The sequence below is a fragment of the Pteronotus mesoamericanus genome, unplaced genomic scaffold (assembly GCF_021234165.1).
Source record: "Pteronotus mesoamericanus isolate MK-2021 breed Mesoamerican mustached bat unplaced genomic scaffold, CSHL_Meso_final contig_256, whole genome shotgun sequence".
Taxonomy (NCBI): Eukaryota; Metazoa; Chordata; class Mammalia; order Chiroptera; family Mormoopidae; genus Pteronotus; species Pteronotus mesoamericanus.
Genome location: NW_026555108.1, coordinates 4,305,852 through 4,324,720, shown reverse-complemented (window position 1 = coordinate 4,324,720; position 18,869 = coordinate 4,305,852). Strand labels below are relative to the sequence as shown.

At 51.9% G+C, this 18,869-nt stretch overlaps 1 protein-coding gene across 1 annotated transcript in view; it reads right to left on the bottom strand.

Moving 5' to 3' along the window:
• Positions 1-5,874: 5,874 nt before the first annotated feature.
• The window catches only part of EDA (ectodysplasin A), a 299,496-nt gene continuing 286,501 nt past the window's right edge, over positions 5,875-18,869 (bottom strand). Inside the window, exons 4-8 of the mRNA XM_054574265.1 lie at positions 12,892-13,071; positions 11,493-11,527; positions 10,509-10,560; positions 7,904-8,028; positions 5,875-6,140 (exon numbers count right to left, since the gene is read on the bottom strand). Of these exons, the coding sequence (XP_054430240.1) occupies positions 5,889-6,140; positions 7,904-8,028; positions 10,509-10,560; positions 11,493-11,527; positions 12,892-13,071 (644 nt within the window). The 3' untranslated portion in view covers positions 5,875-5,888. The remainder of the gene's footprint in view (positions 6,141-7,903; positions 8,029-10,508; positions 10,561-11,492; positions 11,528-12,891; positions 13,072-18,869) is intronic.

The window sequence follows — 18,869 nt, the reverse complement described above, 5'->3', positions numbered from 1 at the left end:
CCGACATCCCCAGCTGCCTCTCAGCCTATGGGGCTCCTGCTCCTGATCTGGTCAGTCCTCCATGTGAGGGAGCGGCAGTCCATTCGGCTGTTTTCTGAATCCCAATTCCTCCTCCATTTCTCTCCTCCTTCCAGTTTCTTCTCTGCCTTTTCCTTGGGGCTACAGAGGACATGGCCTCAAGGGGCAGGGAAGGGCCTGGGGAGAGGTGTCAGACCTTCAGGTTCCCTCACACATGGCCACTCATTGGCACTGGGAAAAATAATGAGCAAAATAAAAAGCCCATCTTATGAGACCACTTTGTGCTCTAACTAGTATATTTGAGGGTCTGGGATCCCCTGACATCTTTCTTTCTCTAGCATCTCTGTCTTCTGGTGTTGAGACTCCAGCAGGGCTGGGTGCCTTGCGATCCAGTGGGCTTTGAGCGCAGACTTCACCCCCTTGAAGCCATGTGTCTTGGAGCAGTCAGTCACCTGTGAGCCTCAGTCTCCTCACCTGGAAAATGGGAGTAATGATCCCTCCTCTGCATACCTCCAAGGCTACTGGGAAGATCACATGATAGTGAATGTGACTGAACTTTGTGAATGGAGAGAGCTACACAAAATGACTCTTCTGCAACCATTTTGCCCATTTCCTGACCCTGAGCCAAAAAAACCCACAAACAAACCTAAATTTGGCACCTGAATGTTTAAAAGACAGTGTGCAGGGTAGCATCTTGTCAGAAGTCCTTTGAAAATTTAAGTAATCGATACCCTCTACTACCGCCGGTCCACACTCGGTTTCTGTCTCATAATGCTCTTAACAGGATGGCTCGAGCCCAAGTGTAGTCTCCTCTCCCCCAGCAACTTGCTTACCCTTGCCTGGCTCTCTGACTCCGCCCTTTGTGACAGTCAGCCATCTTGCTTAAGGTGGAAGTGAGGTCCCTGGCTTCTGGCCAGCGTGAAGCTCTCCTGGGTGGTGAGTCTTCCAGACTCTAGGCCCAATGATTGTTGGCAATGGCAGCTTACTGTTTGACCCATGGACCCCTGTTCCATTCCTGGTGGGTGAATGCCATTCGGTCTTCATGATTTACCAGCATCGACATGTCGGTTGGGTGTAGAAGACCGTCCTGTGTATTTCCCAGTGTGATTTGCTGCCCCCGCCCCGGGTGCCTACCTCAGGTGATCATCTGTACACAATGGGGCAAAGGAATGCTTCTGCTTCTCTGTCTCAATTCCCAGGGCCCAAGATGACATTTCCCCCGAACCCCCATAGGGTGTTTTTAATCTCCAGGCTTCCCATGTGTGGATTCCTTAAAAAAGACAAAGAAAGAAACAAACAAAAGTATTTCCTCCCTAAACTATCCAGACGACCCGCCTTTGCACACCTGGGCACTGATTTGTGGCAGGTTGCTGTGTGCACACTGCTGCTGAAGTGTCACGTTCTGTGCCTACACAGTAGGGTAAAGGCTTCTGGGGTTGTGAAAAGCTAGGTGTCCTTGAGCTGCTGCCTGGTCTGTCTTCTGTGGGCTTCTTGCTTGTTTTAGCCGCCCTAGAGCTTGTCGTGCACAGAGCTTAGGGCCAAGTGGTGGAGGGGGAGAAGTATGCTGGGCTGGGTGGGAGTCAGGCCAGGCCGACACACTCGATCAGGGGTCTCCAACCCCTGGGCCATGGGCCGGTACCGGTCTGTGGCCTGTTAGGAACCAGGCTGCACAACAGGAGGCAAGCAGTGGGTGACGGAGTGAAGCTTTATCCTGCTCTCCATCACGTCAGCCTTCCAGCCTGAGTGCCATGCCCCCTACCAGGTCCGGAGGCAAAACTGTCTTCCACGAATCTGGTCCCTGATGCCAAAAAGGTCGGGGAACGCTGCATTAGATGATGTTGAATGTGACTGAACGTCAGACATTGGACAACTACACAGAATTACTGTCCCGCCAAATGTTTTTGCCCCCACTTCTTATCTCTGACCAAACAATGCCCTATATTTCACGTCTCCATGTTTAACCATAAATTTACAGTGTAGGATCTGGTCAACAGTTCTTGGAAAGTCTAAAAAATCCTTTCTGGTTGGGTGCGCTACTTAAACTCTGAACATAGATCTTGTCTGTGAGACTGGCGGACGTCATGGGGAGCTGGGGGGTGCTCCAGGCTGTGTCTGCTTGAAAACCAGGTTTCTTTTCAACACCTCTAGCGCACCGGACATGCAGTTACAGAAGGTTTAGGGGGATGGGGATGGGGGAATGTGGTCTGCGGTGCCAAGAGGTGATATATTCTGACAGGAGATTGGGCCTCCTTTCCTTCGCTGTCCCCCTGATGTGGAGGCCTCAGTATGTTCCCACCAGCACCCTTATGGCAGCAGATGCAAAGCAGCACCTAGCAGGTAGGAAGTGCTCAATCCAATTTCAAAAATGGAGGTGGGGGGAAAGCTTTATTTGCAAAGAATAAACCATTAATTTACACAAACTTACATCCCGGTTTATATACATTATGTATAGCTTATATACACAGTATCTCACACTGGATGCATCCCCCAAAGCAGCACTGGGCCTGCTCCAGGCCACTCTCACCACAGAGCCCACCCCCCACCCCAGCTGGAAGCTTTTTAAATAAATGACACACTCCCTTTGGAGAGAGCCCTGATTTAAAAAAAAATCCGGCCCTTTTTTTGTGCTCATGCTGCCTAGGGGAGCATCCGGGCAGGAACGGGCCTGGGACAGTCTCAGAACTTTCTGGTGTTAGGCTGGTGCAGAATCTTCCAGTCCAGAGGCCAGAGCTGGGAGAGTGCCTTGGGGAAGAGCTCTGACGAAGGCTGAGCTGTCCCCACTGCCTGGCCAGGCTCTTGAAAGGGGGTGGGAGAAAAGGGGGTGCTGAGTGGGACAGGGACACTCTGGCCCTTCCCTCTGCTGAGCCTGCCAGTTGCGACTCCTTTGCCTTGGGCGGGTCGCCTTTTCTGTCTGGGCCTCAGTTTCCACAGGAGTAACGTGGGGGCAGAATGTAGGTTGGACCTAGCTTTAAATTTCTCCGAAGTGGATTGATATCTACCAGAAGTTCCGAAAAGCACATGTCCTCACATGTGGATTTAAGTCTTTTGCACCTCCAGGGTTCCTAGTCCTTTCTTGCTCAGCAGAAGAAATTTGGCTCAAGATGGATGAAGGAAGGGGCAAAGAAGGCCAAGGCAGTATTTCCCCAAGGAACCCATAACCGAGCAGCCCTGACCGCTGGCTTTGGTGCCAGCCTTGGCGGATGAAGCCCAAGCAGGCAAGGGCTCCTGCCATGTAATTCTCCTTCAAAGCTGTTGCCTGCCTGCACAAGCATCCTTGTCCCATTGTCCATGCTAGACTTTGCCTTCCTGTAAACCCCCATGGGCAGAATTCCAAATGGTCTATGTCCATATTCTCTTATTAAATTGCCTCACTACTTTGCCAATTAACTTCACTGCAACAGGGCTCCCCAGCTACCTATTGCTTCCCTCATCACGCCCCTCCCTCTAGGGCTCCTTATGAATCACAAGTTTGTGTGGAACCCTACCTCCCATATACTCCCCCGCCATATCCGGAGAATAGGAGAGGTGTCCGAATGCTGATTAGGATAATAGCTTTTTAGCTTTCAGACCAGCCCTCACGTTTCCCTCCATCCCTGAGAGATCCTGGCAGTACAGTTCTCTGTGGTGCAGTGGAAAGAGGTAGGGAGTCCCTCAGTAGCTGTGGGAAGTGGCCAGTTCCTGTAACCTATCTGTAGTGTCACCAAAGAAGCCCCCCTTGCTTGTATGTCATGCTTGGTTCATGGCTCGGTGAAAGGTACAAGGCTGATGGCTGCCGCCCACAGAAACAGCCTCCTCTTTTGCCAGAGCCTCTGGCAGCCAGAATAGGCATCGCCATCAGGGAATGAAAAGGGGACTCTGGCTTTCTCGTTTGAACCCACGAGGATTCAGGTTAGCATTTTTATCGGTTCTCTCAGGACCCCAAATTCAACACGAAGCTCTGGCTCAGTGGGATTATTTCAGAGTCAGCCCTGGCGGAATGAAACCCCAGCCCGGTGAGTTCAGCTGGGTGAGATTCTTATCGCAGTCCTTAACCTCTCTGGGTTTCATCTAAACACTAGGATTTGTGATTTGATCAAAGGAGATGGCAAGAAAGTACCTTCCCAGTTTTAAGGAGAAATTCTCATCTGTCCCTGCTACAACAGGACCGTGTAAGGCACTCTGTAGGAGCCGGGGCTGGGGACACGCCTCAGGTTTGCCTCCCCTGGGGGTTTGCAGGGCTGCTATTAAGCAACCAGGCAGCGCTGTCGCTTAGAAAGACAAGGCACAGCTGAGAAACAAGTACATGACGTTCTGGGTCAATTTCAGCTGCCCAAAGGAGCTCGCTCCCCATCTCCTCAAAAGGAAACCTATTGCAGGCACAGGAGTAGCAGAGCATCCAAGGCCCGCCCTCCCAGCTTGGGGCTGAACCCGGCACCCGGGCGCCAGGCTGGGCCCAGGCAGCTAGAAATAAGGCGCTAGCGTGGCCCCACCAAATGGCCTGGGGGGACATTCAGGTAAGCGGCAACTACAGGGCAGAGCCCTGCTCCAATGCCTAGATGCCAGCTTCTTCGGAGCCTGGATTCAGGGGGGCGGCCCCGAAATCCGTGCTGAGGCTGCTCTGCTGTGGCTTTCTGAAGCCAGAGCAACAAAGCCTGGGTTAGCAGGGCACTAGCTGCCGTCCTTGCAGATAGGGCCTGGGCTAATGACCACTTGGCTTGCAGCAAAGTTGAAAAAAAAAATAAAAAGCCCATCCTATCTGCCTTGCTGATGCCCAGGGGCAGGTTAGGAGTGGGGAGTTTTAATCAGCTATTAAAGCAGCTGCCTAAATACTGACATTTGAAGGGATTTCTGGAGATTGTGCAGTGCAACCCTTTGCTCCCAGACACAACCTCGACTAGATGAATATTTGTGTTGCTTAATAACTGGAAGATTTTCTTTGCGCCCTGGTACTCTAGAGAGTATCCCAGACCCTCTAGGACTAGGACATAAGCATAGGTCCCAGGTTAGGTGCCTGTCTCAGACAGAGGTAGGCCCTGTGGAGGAAGACACGGGCGGTCTAGCCAGGCTGGGAAGGAGTGGGTGTGGGGGCCACTGGGAAGGGACCCAGGGCGTTTTCTGGGCCTGAAGCACAGCTGTAAACAAAGTGAAAGACAGGTGGCCCCGAGTCTGGCTCCAGGTTCTTCTGCAGGCAACTTTGTGGCCATTCCCTGCACTCGCTCCAAGGAGGAGCACACCTCCTGTCCCCAAAGCCTGGCAAGCTGCTGTGACCTGGCTCTTGGCCTAAGCGGCAAGAGCCCTCTGAAGCCTCCGGCTGGCTGCAGCGCACCGCAGCAGGGACGCTTCCCCTGCCCGGGTCTCCGGCCTGGCGGCAGGTTTCCCCCTTGGTCTCTGCCACAAGCACCAGCCTTTCCCCTCCTTAGGCTCCAACAGTCCCCTCTGGCCCCGCCCCTACCCCAGAGAGGAGCAGCAGCCCCCTTGGGGTTGGAAGTTTACCCCCACAGTCCGGAGCACACCTCTGCTTTCTCTCGCCTGCTGTCCTGGACACTCACTTTAGTGCAACAAACGATAACTGACAATAAGGACCTTGAGGTTGAAGAGTCCATGCCGTGAGGCAGTCCACATGGAGGCAAGGAAGACAGTTCTGCTTCATGTAAACCCTGGGGCTCCATCAACTGTCCTGTTAGCTCAAGGTCGTTCTGGCAAGGCAAGCAGGCCCTGCCATGCCGGAGTCACTGGGGAATAAATAGCAGTGGGGCATTTCTCTCTGTAGCTGCGACGCCCATATGCCTCACTCCACAGCAGCACTTAGAGGTTCTGGGGTGGGGGAGGGGGGAGGTCCTGGCTCCCAAACCTGGGGCAGGGGCACAGGCAGGGGCAAAACAGGGGGGAATCTAGGACGCAGGGGCCTCTCCCAGCCTGATGGCCCCGAAGAAGGTGGTGTGCTTGCTCATGTTGATGGAGATGTCGGCGTGCACCATCTTCACGGCGATCTTCTGCCGGGCTTTCAGGAGGCAGACGCCCGCGGTGTAGCAGGTGTTGTAGTTGGTCTTGCCCGTCTCAATGCTGCGGGTGCACTGCAGAAAGGGCTTCTCGTCCACCACCACCTCGTAGCTGGCAAAATCAGTGAAGTTGATGTAGTACACCTGGGTGGGAGGCAACGAGAAGGGATTGGAGGAGAGAGGAAAGAGGGTTGGGCCCTCCCCTGTCATGAGTGGGCGGGGACCTTCTCAGATGAGCTGCCCCTACCCCTTGGGATAGGGCTGTGCCACTTGAAGGCATGCTAGGTAGCTGACAGGAAAGGCGGAGCGGCAGGCTCAGACTCTGTCCTTCCCCCACCCTACCGCGGGGCTCAGGTGGCCGGGCAAATCTTTCTTTCAGCAGCACACCAGCTGTAAACTCTGAGGGCAAGAAGCATGCCTTACTGGCCTCTCACCCCCTGCCGGGCACGAAGCCCCACGCTGTGTGTGTGCACACACGGGGTGAGTGGGGGGGCTCAGTCAGCGCTGCAGACACACATGAATACAAACTACCTTCCAGCTTCCAGCTCCAAGGACGATTTGAGGATAAAGTTAGAAGCCACTGAGCTCTCAAACGGGACACTGACAACTTGACCTTTCGCAGCCCAGAAGTGCCCGCCCACCCTCTCATCCTCACAGGTCCCTTAGCCCCCTCTTCTGATGACTGAGGAAACAGATGCAGAGAGGCGGAGAGCTCTCCGCCACAAATGAGATGAGAAATTTGGAAAGGCAAAAACCCAGGCCTCTAACTTTACTTTGTGGCTGGAAGACAGTGTGAACCTGTGTTCAAGGGCCTGGATTTTCCCAGTTTGCACGGTGTCCAAAAGCTGAGGCGACTCCCAATTCTCTCCTAGGTCCGGAAAGTTACTTCGTGTATCCTTCACTAGCAAGCTTTGATCCCCGTCCCCCGCCAACGCCAAATGGAGCTCAGGACAAATGCCCCATAAGGCATTGCGGTTACACCCAAGTGCCGCCTCGGGGTTGGGGCCCTCACCTGTCCCCCTAACTCACTTTATCAAACACTGCTCCCTCCACGGGTTTTTCCAGAGGGAGCAGTGTATTCAGGTACCACCCAGCATCTTGGTCAGCACCCAATCTGTGGCAGAGCGCTTGGTGAACCGAGCAAATGCTTGTTAACCCACCTTCTCTGGCCACTCCCCTGGAAGGCCCTTCTGCCCGCTCCACAGTCCCTCTGCCCACCTGCCTGCCCGCTGCCCACCCCACAGAAGCCCCAGCCTCGGGGCTCCTCTACCTCTAGCTCTGAGGAGCCACCTGGTGGAGGCAACCAGCAGGCGCATGGGAGCAGAGGGGCACCAGCAGACCCGGCAACTGGGCCCAGGAAGGACAAGGGCCAAAACAGGGGGAGAAAAGGGCTGGAATAATGACGGCAGGAAGGAGGCAAGAGTAACAGAGAAACAGGAAGGCAGAGAAACGAATGGGAGAATGCGGCAGGAAAGATAGTCAGAAGTTATTTTTGAGGCAGACAGAAAGTCCACAGGAGCGCTGTTCATTACAAAGCTGGCGGTGTGGGGGGAGGGGGTTCTCACCAGCCCTGGAAGGGCCTTTAAAAGAACGTAAGGCACTGAGACAGAGTTCACGTTTGGTAGCAGAACCAAACAGCTTGGGGGGCAGGGGTGGGGAGGGGCCTCTTTTCAGTCTTTCAAAGGTATCTGGCTGGGAAAAACCCCCCAACAGCCCCCTCTGTGTTTCCTCTTTTCAACTTCCCCCACCCCCACCCCGGGGTGGTACCCCCAGCCCCCTCACCCGCCAAAGCAGGAAGTTAGCCATTGGCTGGTCTTGGCTGGCTCCACAGTGCCCCTATGTGGCCTGCACCGGATCTGCATTCTGGATATAAGAAGAGTTAGGCCTAAGACCGTACTCACTTCTACCTGACTATAGATGAAGTACGTGCCGTCCACCAGTACCTCCAGCTCCCCGCTGCGGGGATGTAGCTTAAACACCTTGGGGTTCATAGTGATGCGAGACCAGTCATTGAGCACTCCACCTGAAAGATCTCAGCATGAGAGAAGGGCAGTCACTCAGTACATGTCAGAATAATATGGGCAACAGAAACAAGAAATCTCAAGCATACACAACCCCCGCCCCAACCCAATGCAACTTGGCAAGCCCAGGAGGCCGAGCTGTAAGAACAGCACTTGGAAGCACAAAGTTTTGTTTGTGAAGCAGCTGCCAGGCTGGCTTCAGGCCCCTGGGGTCTGTCTTCCTCTCTCCTTCGCTGCCCCCTCCCCCTTTCCCCATCTGGAATGGTCTTTAAGCAACATCTCCTGGCTGGAATTCGGGGTGGGCAGTAAGAAGAGAGTGGGCACACTGACCTATTTTCTTTGTTGTCCTGGGGCCTGCACAGGCAAAATTCAGACACTGAGTGGCAGGCTAGCTCTTATTATTCCCCTTTATTTCACCAGCCACAACTCCTAAATCCCTCTATTGTCTTATGGGTCCTTGGATATTCTCCTTGTCTGTAAGAGACTCCTCCACACCCAGTCCTTTCTGGAAAGCCTCCTTGGGCTCCCAGGAAAGCTCTTAGCTCAAGGAATCGTCTCCCTGGAGAACCTTACGGTTCAGAGTGCATCAGACCTCATGGCACCCAGAGAGGGTGACCATCAGTAATAAGGCCCCACAGCGATAATGACAGGGAGGGACGGACTGCCGGCAGTGTCAGAAACAGCCACAGGGAACACAAGGGTGCCTGGGAGCTGAGGTACCCCCAGGCGGCGCTGCTGCCTCTCAGCCCAGCCTGCTCAGGGTGGAGGGGCCATTACGCCGCCCTGGCTGGACACGGGGAACCAGCACGTGAGGGCGGAGGAAGAGTTTCCCTTTCCATCTGGTAGAAAGAGGGGGCTACCTTCCGTGCTGGAAACTGTCCATTCTCCACCCAAGAAAGGACGGTTTGAACATCCATCCTTGGCTAGGCTCAGGAGGCGTGAGGAAACCACCCTTCTGGAAAAGGTGGCCATCACCCCGTGACGAGATAAGTAGGTGGGATAGGAGTTAGGAGGAAATGTCCTGGTCCAGTCCCTTCAAGACTGCTCTGCACGCTGTACCCCCAACCCCATCCCCTCCCGGTGAAGTAAAGATCAGCATAGACTGCTACTGGGGACTGGCCTAGAGGGTTTGGGACTAGGCTTGTGATGTGGTAATTACTAGGAGCAAAATCAGTAGCTTCTGGCACAGAATAAACACTGAGGCCACCCATCCGGAAACCCAAACATGTCCATTTCCTGCCTGTCTCACTCTTCCCTGGACAGATGCTGGTCACGGCTCTCCAGCACAGCCCTGGGGCCCAAGGCACCTAGTCCCGGCAGGACTGCTTGGGCTCTGCTGCCATTCTGCTCGGATGTGTATTTCTGAGGCTATTTATTCAGGCACCCGGGTGGCAGTGCAGCGTGTCGCTGGGCCCAGTCCTTAGAGAGCTTGGCCCAGCCAGTTGAGGACTGGTTGGGCTCTTCCAAGCTGCCCCCATTGCAGCTGGTTTCTGAACCTTCCTTTCCTGTACCCGCACTTACAGCCCTTCCTTTCCCCTCCAAGCTCTGGAAGCATCTGGCATCTTGGCTGGCTTGCTGCTTCCCAAGGCTCCTGGGCGTTCATGCATTTCAGCTTCGTGCACTCTGGGGACTGGACATTATTTCAAAGTACTGCTCTTTAATGGATGTTTGCATCTCTTCGGGAAAGAAAATAATCCTACTCACTCGGGGGAGCACGCACACAGTGCAGTGGAAGGAGGCAGAGAGATGCATTTTTGAATCCCAGCTCCTGAACTCAACTGAAACCTTGGGCCAATTAAATAACCTCTCTGAGCTTTAGTTGCAGTCTCTGTAAGAAGGAGCTAATACCTACCTCACAGGGTTGTTGTGAGGATCAAATAAAATAAAAGGCAAAGAAAGCATGTTGAAAATTCTCAAGGACCATACAACTATAAGGCAGGAGGATTTATGATGGTATTGTCCAATCCCCCAGGGACTCTGTTTCCCCATCTTTTAAAAGCAGGGATTACATTAAATCAGTGTTTCTGAACCTCCTTAAACCCGTTCTCCCTTTCTGTAGACACTAGCGTTGCATATTTCTCGGACAGCCTACCACGCCCCCTGCCTCCCTGTGCAGAGCCGTCAGACCGGAATTTAAATGCATGTAGCTTTCCTATCTCTGATGTGCACTGTGGAAATGTTGATCCAACTCCATATATCCCCTCCGGGTGACTCTTCTCCCAACAATTCCCAGTCCACATGGTGTCTCAAGTCCCTTTCAGCTTACTGAGCGGTGTTTCTAATTGCCATTTGGGTGGTGTAGCAACCCGTCTTGGTACGAGCAATTACCCAAGACAGACAGCAGAGGGCAAAATGGAGTAGAGAATGGGCCCCTAGTGCCCAGGGTGCCTCAGTGGCCTGGGAGGAACTAGGCTGGGTGACGATTTGGAAGCTGGGGGTAAGGAAGACGGGGAAGCTCCCCTTAAGCGAGACAGCCTGCTTGGACTCTTACCATTCTTGACTTGAATTGCTGACCCTTGGCCCTGGAGATGCACCACGGCTGGCTGGGAGGATGAGAAAGACAGAGAAGACTCATGGTGAGAAATGACTGTTCTCTCAGCTACCAGTTTGCGTGTTTCCACCTCTGACTTCCTGTTTCCTTCCGGATTCCGATTTTGACCCTTCTGCCCTGTCTTGGGTATCTAGGGACCACTGTGAGACTGCAGGGTCATATGATTGTGCAGTTCGGCCACTTCCTAGTTCCGTGACCACAGCCCAGTGCAATGCCTCCGAGCCTCATTCCCCTAACTGTAAAATGGGAATTAGAAGACTCTCTGGCCTCCCTCACAGAGATGCCTGAAGATCAAATGAGGTGATGGATACAAAACTGCCTGGGAAGCCATGCAGCGCTGTGCAGCTGTGCAGATTTAAACTGTGGCCAAACAGCTGTAGCGAGGGAGGCTGAGATGAGACAAGGCAGGGCAGCAGAACCTGCCAATAGAGACAGATTAGGAAGCTCAAAGACTAGGGAGGGGCCCTTCAGACCGTTAAGGCAGAAAGAAGCCCAGGCTGGCCTTGGCCTGGAGCTGGTTGGCTGATTGTCAAGGACATACTCTTCAACTTCTAAGCTCCTGATCCCTGGCGGTCTGAGTGCCGACAAGGTGTCTGGGGCGGCTGGGGGACTGGGAGGCCCAGGTGAACAAGGCCTGTCTGGCGGCCCACTTTAGCTGCCTGCCGTGCGTAGATATAGGACCCTTTTTCTCCTGTGCTGTGGGGAGAAGTGGGCCCAGGGAAGACTCAGTTCCCTTAGCTCAAGGCAGGCCCTGGGCAAAGCTTTTCTATACATGGAGATGAGAGGGGACTGTGAGTGAAAAACCTCAGAATCTCCAGGGCAGCCCCACAAAATGAAGCCTCAGCTAATTTCACAGGGAGCGCACTGAGCGCTCTGGGCTGTGGCCGTCCCCCCTCCCCAGGAGGGGAGCAATTCCCAGCCAACCTGGTTTTCTCGAGTTCCAGCTTTATCAGCAGCACCTGCAAAACAGGACAGGGCGATCAGGGGCAAGCCTTTTCTCCTAGCCTTCCTCCTCCCCGAGGCGGCCCCAGGAGGGAGCCATGTGATGGGAGAGTGGGAGGGGACACCCCTTCCATCTCACTTGTCCCTGGCTTGTGACTCCACTGGGCCTGGCACCCAGCAGGGAGAGTGGCCTCTTGCCAATGCTGGCCCAAGGCAAGTCCCACTGAGCGCCCACAGACACAGATGAGAGAGCATCTCTGTCACTGTGTGACCCTGAGACAGCGCTGTTTGCTTCTTTCGACTTTTGCTTTGCTTCGATTGGCTTCCTTTGTAAAGTGCATTGCCATTTAGAAATATTTCGCTTCTTCAATCATCTCCCTCCTCCTCCAGGACATAAACTACATGAGAACAGGGACCACTTATCAATTTATCACTTACACATAGAAAGCGCTCAATTAATATTCCTGGAAAGATTGAATGCAAAAAACAAAATCTCCCAACTCCATTCCTGTGGCCACGGCAATACTGATCAGCCCCATTTGAACTATAAGTCCAAGAATCCGAGTCCTGCTGCAGAATCCTCGGACCCGGATGAGTCAGCGGCAGAGTCCGTTTGTTTAAGACCCTACAGTACAGGAGGGGAGCGGGAGATGGAAATAGCAACTGCCCCAACCTCAGGCAGTCCAAGTTCCGTTAAGTCCAATTAGGCAGCTTGGGATCTGCATCTCTACCTCCTGGATGCCCTTCTGGGCCCAAAGGGAAACAGGCAAAGGGATTAAATGCTATTCGAATGGGCAATGAGATGGGGTGGGGATGTAGTGCAAGGAGCACTGGGTTCTTCCCCAGGACGCCTGCGGTGCCTGGGTTTGCTCCTTCCACAGCTATCGGCGTCTACCTCTATGAGAAGGGCACATTATAGAGTTCATGGGACAAGACTGTTCTAGGGCTGGTACCTTGTCCAGTCCCCAGTGTTCCTCCCCGTTCAGCATCAGCACAGGAGTCAGATGCTGGAAATCAGAGTGGACTGAATCGATCTCCTGCAGGAACTCCAGCGAACCCTCAGGACCTCCGTCTCAGGCTCATAGGAGTTCACAGGCTCACTACATGGTGGCCGAGAGTACAGGGGGTGGGGCTTGTGGTAGATGAGCTGAGGCAGGTCAAGAACAGGTGACCCGTCCTTGACAGGTTGCTATAAACGAAGTTACAGCAAGTAGACGCTATTGGCTTGTTTCTAGTCTTACACTGAGCCAGGAGCCCTGCATTTCTTATTGGACACCATCGCCACCAGCCCCATTTACTATCGCTCTCGGGTTCACCCAGCCCCGCCCTATTACAGTGCTGGTAAAGGAGCCTCGTGGAGGGCGGAGAACCAGGAACTCACCGGAAGGTCCCTGGAGGCCAGGGGGTCCCTGAGGACCAGGAGGACCTGGAGGGCCGGGTGGTCCCATAACAGTTGTTCCTGGAATTCCAGGAATCCCTGGAATCCCTGGGGGTCCCTGGGGTCCTGGAGGTCCTGGGGGTCCTGGGGGACCATTTGGCCCAGGAGGCCCTGCCTTCTTTCCTGAAAGACAAGAATCGGTGTCACGTTTGCAGTTACTGCCTGAGAACATACTGTCAGAACCTCCAGTGCCAGAAAGTCAGCCCTCTGGGAATCCTTGTTGTTAAAGAGGTGAACACCTTCATCACCCCCACCGTCTGCTCTTTCAGGAACAATCATTTCCAGAGTTGGGGCTGAATAGAATAGAAATAAATGGCCCTCAGGATGCTCAGTATAGTGAGGAAAAACAGACACAGTGACCAGAAAGTAGAAGTGCCACATTTGCAGTGGGGAAAAAAGTGCCAAAGAGGTCAGGAAAGGTCAAAAAGGAGGGGACATTTCAGCGGAGTCCAAAGGATCTGAATTGCCAAACCCATAGGCCAGACCTATGGGTCATTTTGTAGAATACTGAGACTTGGGCTATTGTTGGAGAGGCGTTAATGTTTACTTCCCAGTTTGGTGGACTTGACGCAGATGAAAGAGGATGCGAGGGGGACAGTCTGCCCTTAGCAAGCTCAGCTCCAGAGAGGTTTCCAGGAGGAGTCTGAGGTACAGGGACTGGGGGCTTGGGGGAAGTGCTCGCTGGAAATGAGGACTGGGACAGAGTGTGGGAGGTGAGAGGTGCGTGTGTGTGTGTGTGTGTGTGTGTGACAGAGTGTGGGAGGTGAGAGGTGTGTGTGTGTGTGTGTGTGTGACAGTGTGGAAGGTGAGAGGTGTGTGTGTGTGTGTGTGTGTGACAGAGTGTGGGAGGTGAGAGGTGTGTGTGTGTGTGTGTGTGTGACAGTGTGGAAGGTGAGAGGTGTGTGTGTGTGTGTGTGTGTGACAGAGTGTGGGAGGTGAGAGGTGTGTGTGTGTGTGTGTGTGACAGTGTGGAAGGTGAGAGGTGTGTGTGTGTGTGTGTGTGTGTGACAGAGTGTGGGAGGTGAGAGGTGTGTGTGTGTGTGTGTGTGTGTGTGTGACAGAGTGTGGGAGGTGAGAGGTGGGTGGGTGGGGGGTGTGTGTGTGTGTGTGTGTGACAGAGTGTGGGACGTGAGAGGTGGGTGGGTGGGTGTGTGTGTGTTTTGGGGAGACAGAGCCTTGGCCAGGTAACTCGGTTGGAGTGTTGTCCCTTACACCAAAAGGTGGTGGGTTTGATTCCCGGTTGGACCGCATATGGGAAGCAACCAATTTGTTTCTCTCTCACATCGATGTTCCTCTTTCTCTCCCTCCCACTCCCATCCCCTCTCTCTAAAAATCAATAAAAACATCCATGGGTGAGGATTAACAAAAAGAGACAGAGAGAGTGGGAGAGAGGGAAGGACGGAGGGGGGGAGGGAGCGACAGAGAAACAAGGCAATAAGGGGATGTGGAGAGTAGAGAGAGCTGAGGAGGAGGCAGCAGATCTTGCTTCCTCAGCTGTTCTCTCTCAACCCTATCTTTAAAGGTCTCCAGGAAAGGACATTCCACACAGTCCCTTGGCAACATGGTCCAATGTTTATCACCCCTCACTGTTAGGAAGTTTTTCTGTATATTTAACTGAAATCCTTTCTGTGGCAGTTTAAGCTCTTATTCTATTCTTCATGTAGACAGAGAAGAATAGTTACCATCATACATATCATAACCCGCATATTCTCAAAGACATTGTCACCTACCAACCTCCATTTTTATAGGCTAAATAATCGACCTTGCCAGAGTCTTTCCTCAGAGGCCCTGGCGAACATACAATGTTATTGATAGTAATCAAGCCCACCGACTCCTCCCCTTTTCTTCCTCACTACCCTTTCACACCAGTCTCCATCCTCCTATTCCACGATCCAGTCCTTCTAACAGTCCTGCCAGGATGCAGTTATGCACAGAGAGTCCTAACTGTGGTCCGGAACCCGAACCTCCAGCTCCTCCTGTTTCATCCTCTGCTCTGTGCAGCTCAATTCACAGATCGCAGATGGGCGTCTCCTTCCTCCCTCCACCACTTTCTGACAATTTCATGCAAGTTTCAGGAATGGAAGTGTTTTATCAGACACCACCATGGTTTCTCCACCTGTGGTACTTTCTTAGTTTGAAACAGAACCCTCTCAAGTCTCACTTAACGCCTTACTGACTCCAATTCCCTGCTCCCCAGATCCCGAGGCAGGGGAATCCTGTCTTGATTTCTCTTGTCCTCCCTGTAAGAATAATGCTGCATGTCCAAGAAACCGAATTCCCAGTGCAACGCACTCAAGAGGCCAGGGGTCCCTGTCTAGTGACACCTGCATTTGGAATGAAACAATGGGATCACGTGGGACCCTTTGCCCAGAAAGGGCAGGAAGGAAGGTCCAGAGTGCTGCTCTCCTGGGAGAACCCCCCAGAGCCACAAAGACCTAGAGGTAGCAGCTTAAGCCTTTTCACTGCCCTTAGCTGCAAATGAGTGGATCTTCCCGGTTTCCCGATCTAGCCAATTTCAAGATGCTGAACAGGAAGAGCCATCTCCTTTCAGATTTGGGCAGCTTCCAAGGAAGGCTTATTGAGTGCCCAAGTTTCAATTCCAGCTAGTGTAGTGGAAAGAACGTGGAATCTGTAGTCGGGAGATAAGGCTGTAAGCCCCCAAATCTGACATGCGCACATCCTGGGCAAATCCCTTCCCCTCGCTGAGCCTTAGCTATTCCACCGGTGATGTCTCTCAGTTTCCTCCCAAGACTGAGGTTCCCTAAGGAGGAAGGCCTTACCCCTGCAGCTGTCAGGAAACGTGCCTGGCCTGGCTATAAGATCTGCTTCTCCCTCCTCATGGTTCTCTGGGCAGCATGGAGACAGAGGATGGTGCCTATGAGCCTGTGCTGAGTCCCCGAATTTCCTGGCCTGCCAGGGATTTTCAAGCTAGAGGGTGTTTCTGTGGGCAGTAGAAACTCCAGTGTCAAGACTGAGAGTCTCCTGTGATTGCTAATGCAATTTTGGAAGACATACAGCCAGAAACTCCTCCAGTCCAAGAGAATAGTGGTTGCAGCATAAACAGAAATGTTCACTTAGGAAATGTTAGAAGGCATTTGGGGAAAAGCTCTCACTGTGGTCTAGTTCTGCAGCTGGTCCCCTCTGCCCCTCGGCAACCACGTTTCGGGCAAGTGTGTTCCTCATACTCGCATACTTTCGGAAAGCCGGCCCGGGAGGAGCATGACCCCCTGAGCCAAGGAGATGACTTGAGAAGATTGAAATCTTTCTCCAGATTTCCCCACTTGAACAGAGCACTTCATGATACAAAAGCCCAGAGACTTTTGTCCCTCAAGAGTTACCCTTTGTAGCCTTAGATGAAAAAACATATACATGCTTTTTGAAGCTAACCTTCATGAAAGGGTATTTTGCTAACCTTTTCGCAAAGTCCAAATTGCTGAAAGAACAACTAAAAGCAACTGAGTGAAAGGGTATGTGGCGCGCATGCGCATGCATGAGAGCTAGAGGGAGGGGGAGAGGGGAGAAATTCCATTAAAGAATGGAAGTTAAATAAACAGCTCAATTTACCTCTTCAGGCATGTGCCTATTCACTGGGTCTAGGGGAATCTTTTGGTCAAAGAGAATGTTCAAGACCCATGTGCCTTCTCTTCCCAGGAATGGTCCATATACAAGGTAGCAGCGTAGGGCAATGATGGAGTCCCTGCCAGAGACACTGGAAGCTGAGTTGTAGTCCCAGAGCTTGTAGCCTAGCCAGCTGTCTTCTGCTGCCAACGGCAGGGCTCACCCACTGGTTACCACTGCCATTGGGTGCTGCTTCCCACCACCCACACCTCCAATCCCCTGGTAAACCACGAGCGTTCAAGCTGTTTCCCCCAAAAGTGCTGCATTCCTTCATGCTTCTGAGAGATTTCAGTATGCTATTTCCTTCGCTGGAATGTCCTTCCCTTCTTTCCCCCTCATCCTTCAAAGTCCAGGTCAAATACCCTTTTCTCTGAGATGTGGCCCCTCGCTTCCCCAAAGAAGACTACTTGCTCCTTCTTTGTGCTCTCACGGGAGGCTGTTCATGCTTCCATGGTAGGATTATTTTTTATATTGTACTGTACTTATTCGTATGTACTTCCACAATTCTAACTACACTGGGAGATTTGGAAGGGAAGGAACCATTTTCCTTCCTGATCTACCCATGTCAGAATTGACACAGGTTTTTTTTTCCTTTTCAGAAAGATTTTATTTATTTATTTTTAGAGAGAGGGGATGGGAGGGAGAAAAACATCAGTGTGTGGTTGCCTCTCATGACCCCCCCACTGGGGACCTGGCCTGCAATCCAGACATGTGCCCTGACTGGGAATTGAACTGGCAACCCTTTGGCTTGCAGACCGGCACTCAATCCACTGAGCCACACCAGCCAGGGCAGGAATCATTTTCTTCCTCTCTGTATCTCTATTCCCAACAAACATCTGACGCTTATTCATGACCTAGTGAACAAGCAAGTAGAATAAAGGAAAGTCACCCTGGGCTAGAGTTAGGAGCAGAGGGTGTCCTTGTTCAAGCCAGGTGAGCATTCTGGGCTTGTTTTAATTTCTGTCTTAAAGGAATGTCACAAGAGATAAAAAACTACATGTTTGAAAGTCAAATATACTTTCTTCAAAGACAGACTATCTTGGTGAATGCCCAGGTTCCATGGAGAAAGGTTTCCTCACTGACTCCAGCTCTCTGGTGTTTTCCTAGCTTTGCTCGCCTTGGGTACGCAGGAGACCAGGTATGTCATGTGACCCACGGCACCTCAAGCCACCAGAGAACCCTAGTGCTCAGAGAAATGGGAGGCGGCAGCTGAAGCCAGTCTTTTTGGCCTATTCTGGGGATGCTAATGTATTCCATAAAGCTCCAGAAATCTTAACAGATGGAATCATTTCACTTAAAACATTTTAATGAAACATCATTAATTTCATTCTATTTTTCTCCTGGGTAAGAACACAGAAACAAATAGGTACTGGGGTTGGCCAGAAAGTTTGTTTAGTTTTTGCTCTAGGATGGCTCTAGTAGCGCTTAGTTGTCTTTAATGTCATTCGAAACAGTTTTGTTAGATTGTATTGTGACAGCTGTCACATCAGCCTGCATTAAAAAAAAAAAACTCATCAAAATTGGTGAATTTTTGTGCAGCCACTTTAATATTGAAGATGGAAGAAGATATGTGACATTTTCAGCGTATTATGCTGTTATTTCAAGAAAGGTAAAAACTCAACTGAAATGCAAAAAAAAAAAAAAAAGGTCCTGCAGTGTATAGAGAAGGTGCTGTGACTGAATGAACGTGGCAAAAGTGGTTTGCGAAGTTTCTTGGTACTATTGGCATTTTGGACAAATAATTCTTTGCTGTGGGGTTGCCTGATGTATTTAGGCACACCCCTGGCCTCTACCCACTAGAAGCCAATAGTGGGAGACAGCCGATATACTCAAAATATCCAAATCAATAATGTTATTGGTGAAAATGAAAAATGTGCCTTTTATTTTACAGAAAAAAAAACTTAATGGACTTTTTGGTCAACCCAGTACTTAGAACTGGTTTCATAGTAGGTTCTTTCAGTTCTAAGGAGCGAACGAGGTTGCCTGGTCATATACTGTAGAACCCGTTCTGTCTGGGGTCTCCTCCAGGGAGCAAGCCCTCACACAACAAGCTCTTGGGCCAGTCCTGTGGCAAGTACACGAAAGACTTACTGGCCCACCAAGGGTACAATGAATCTGCTCAGCTAGAACTTCTATGAAAAGGCTAAAAAAGATCAGAGTATGACTGCAGCCTGGTTTTTCTATTATATAGAAAATGATATTGAAACCCTAAAGTGAGCAATGCCTTCCCTGAGTGTCTAGAAATATGATAGGGGAAACTTTTAGGCCAAGAAACAGGGTACTCCTGCCTGGTGTGGCTCAGT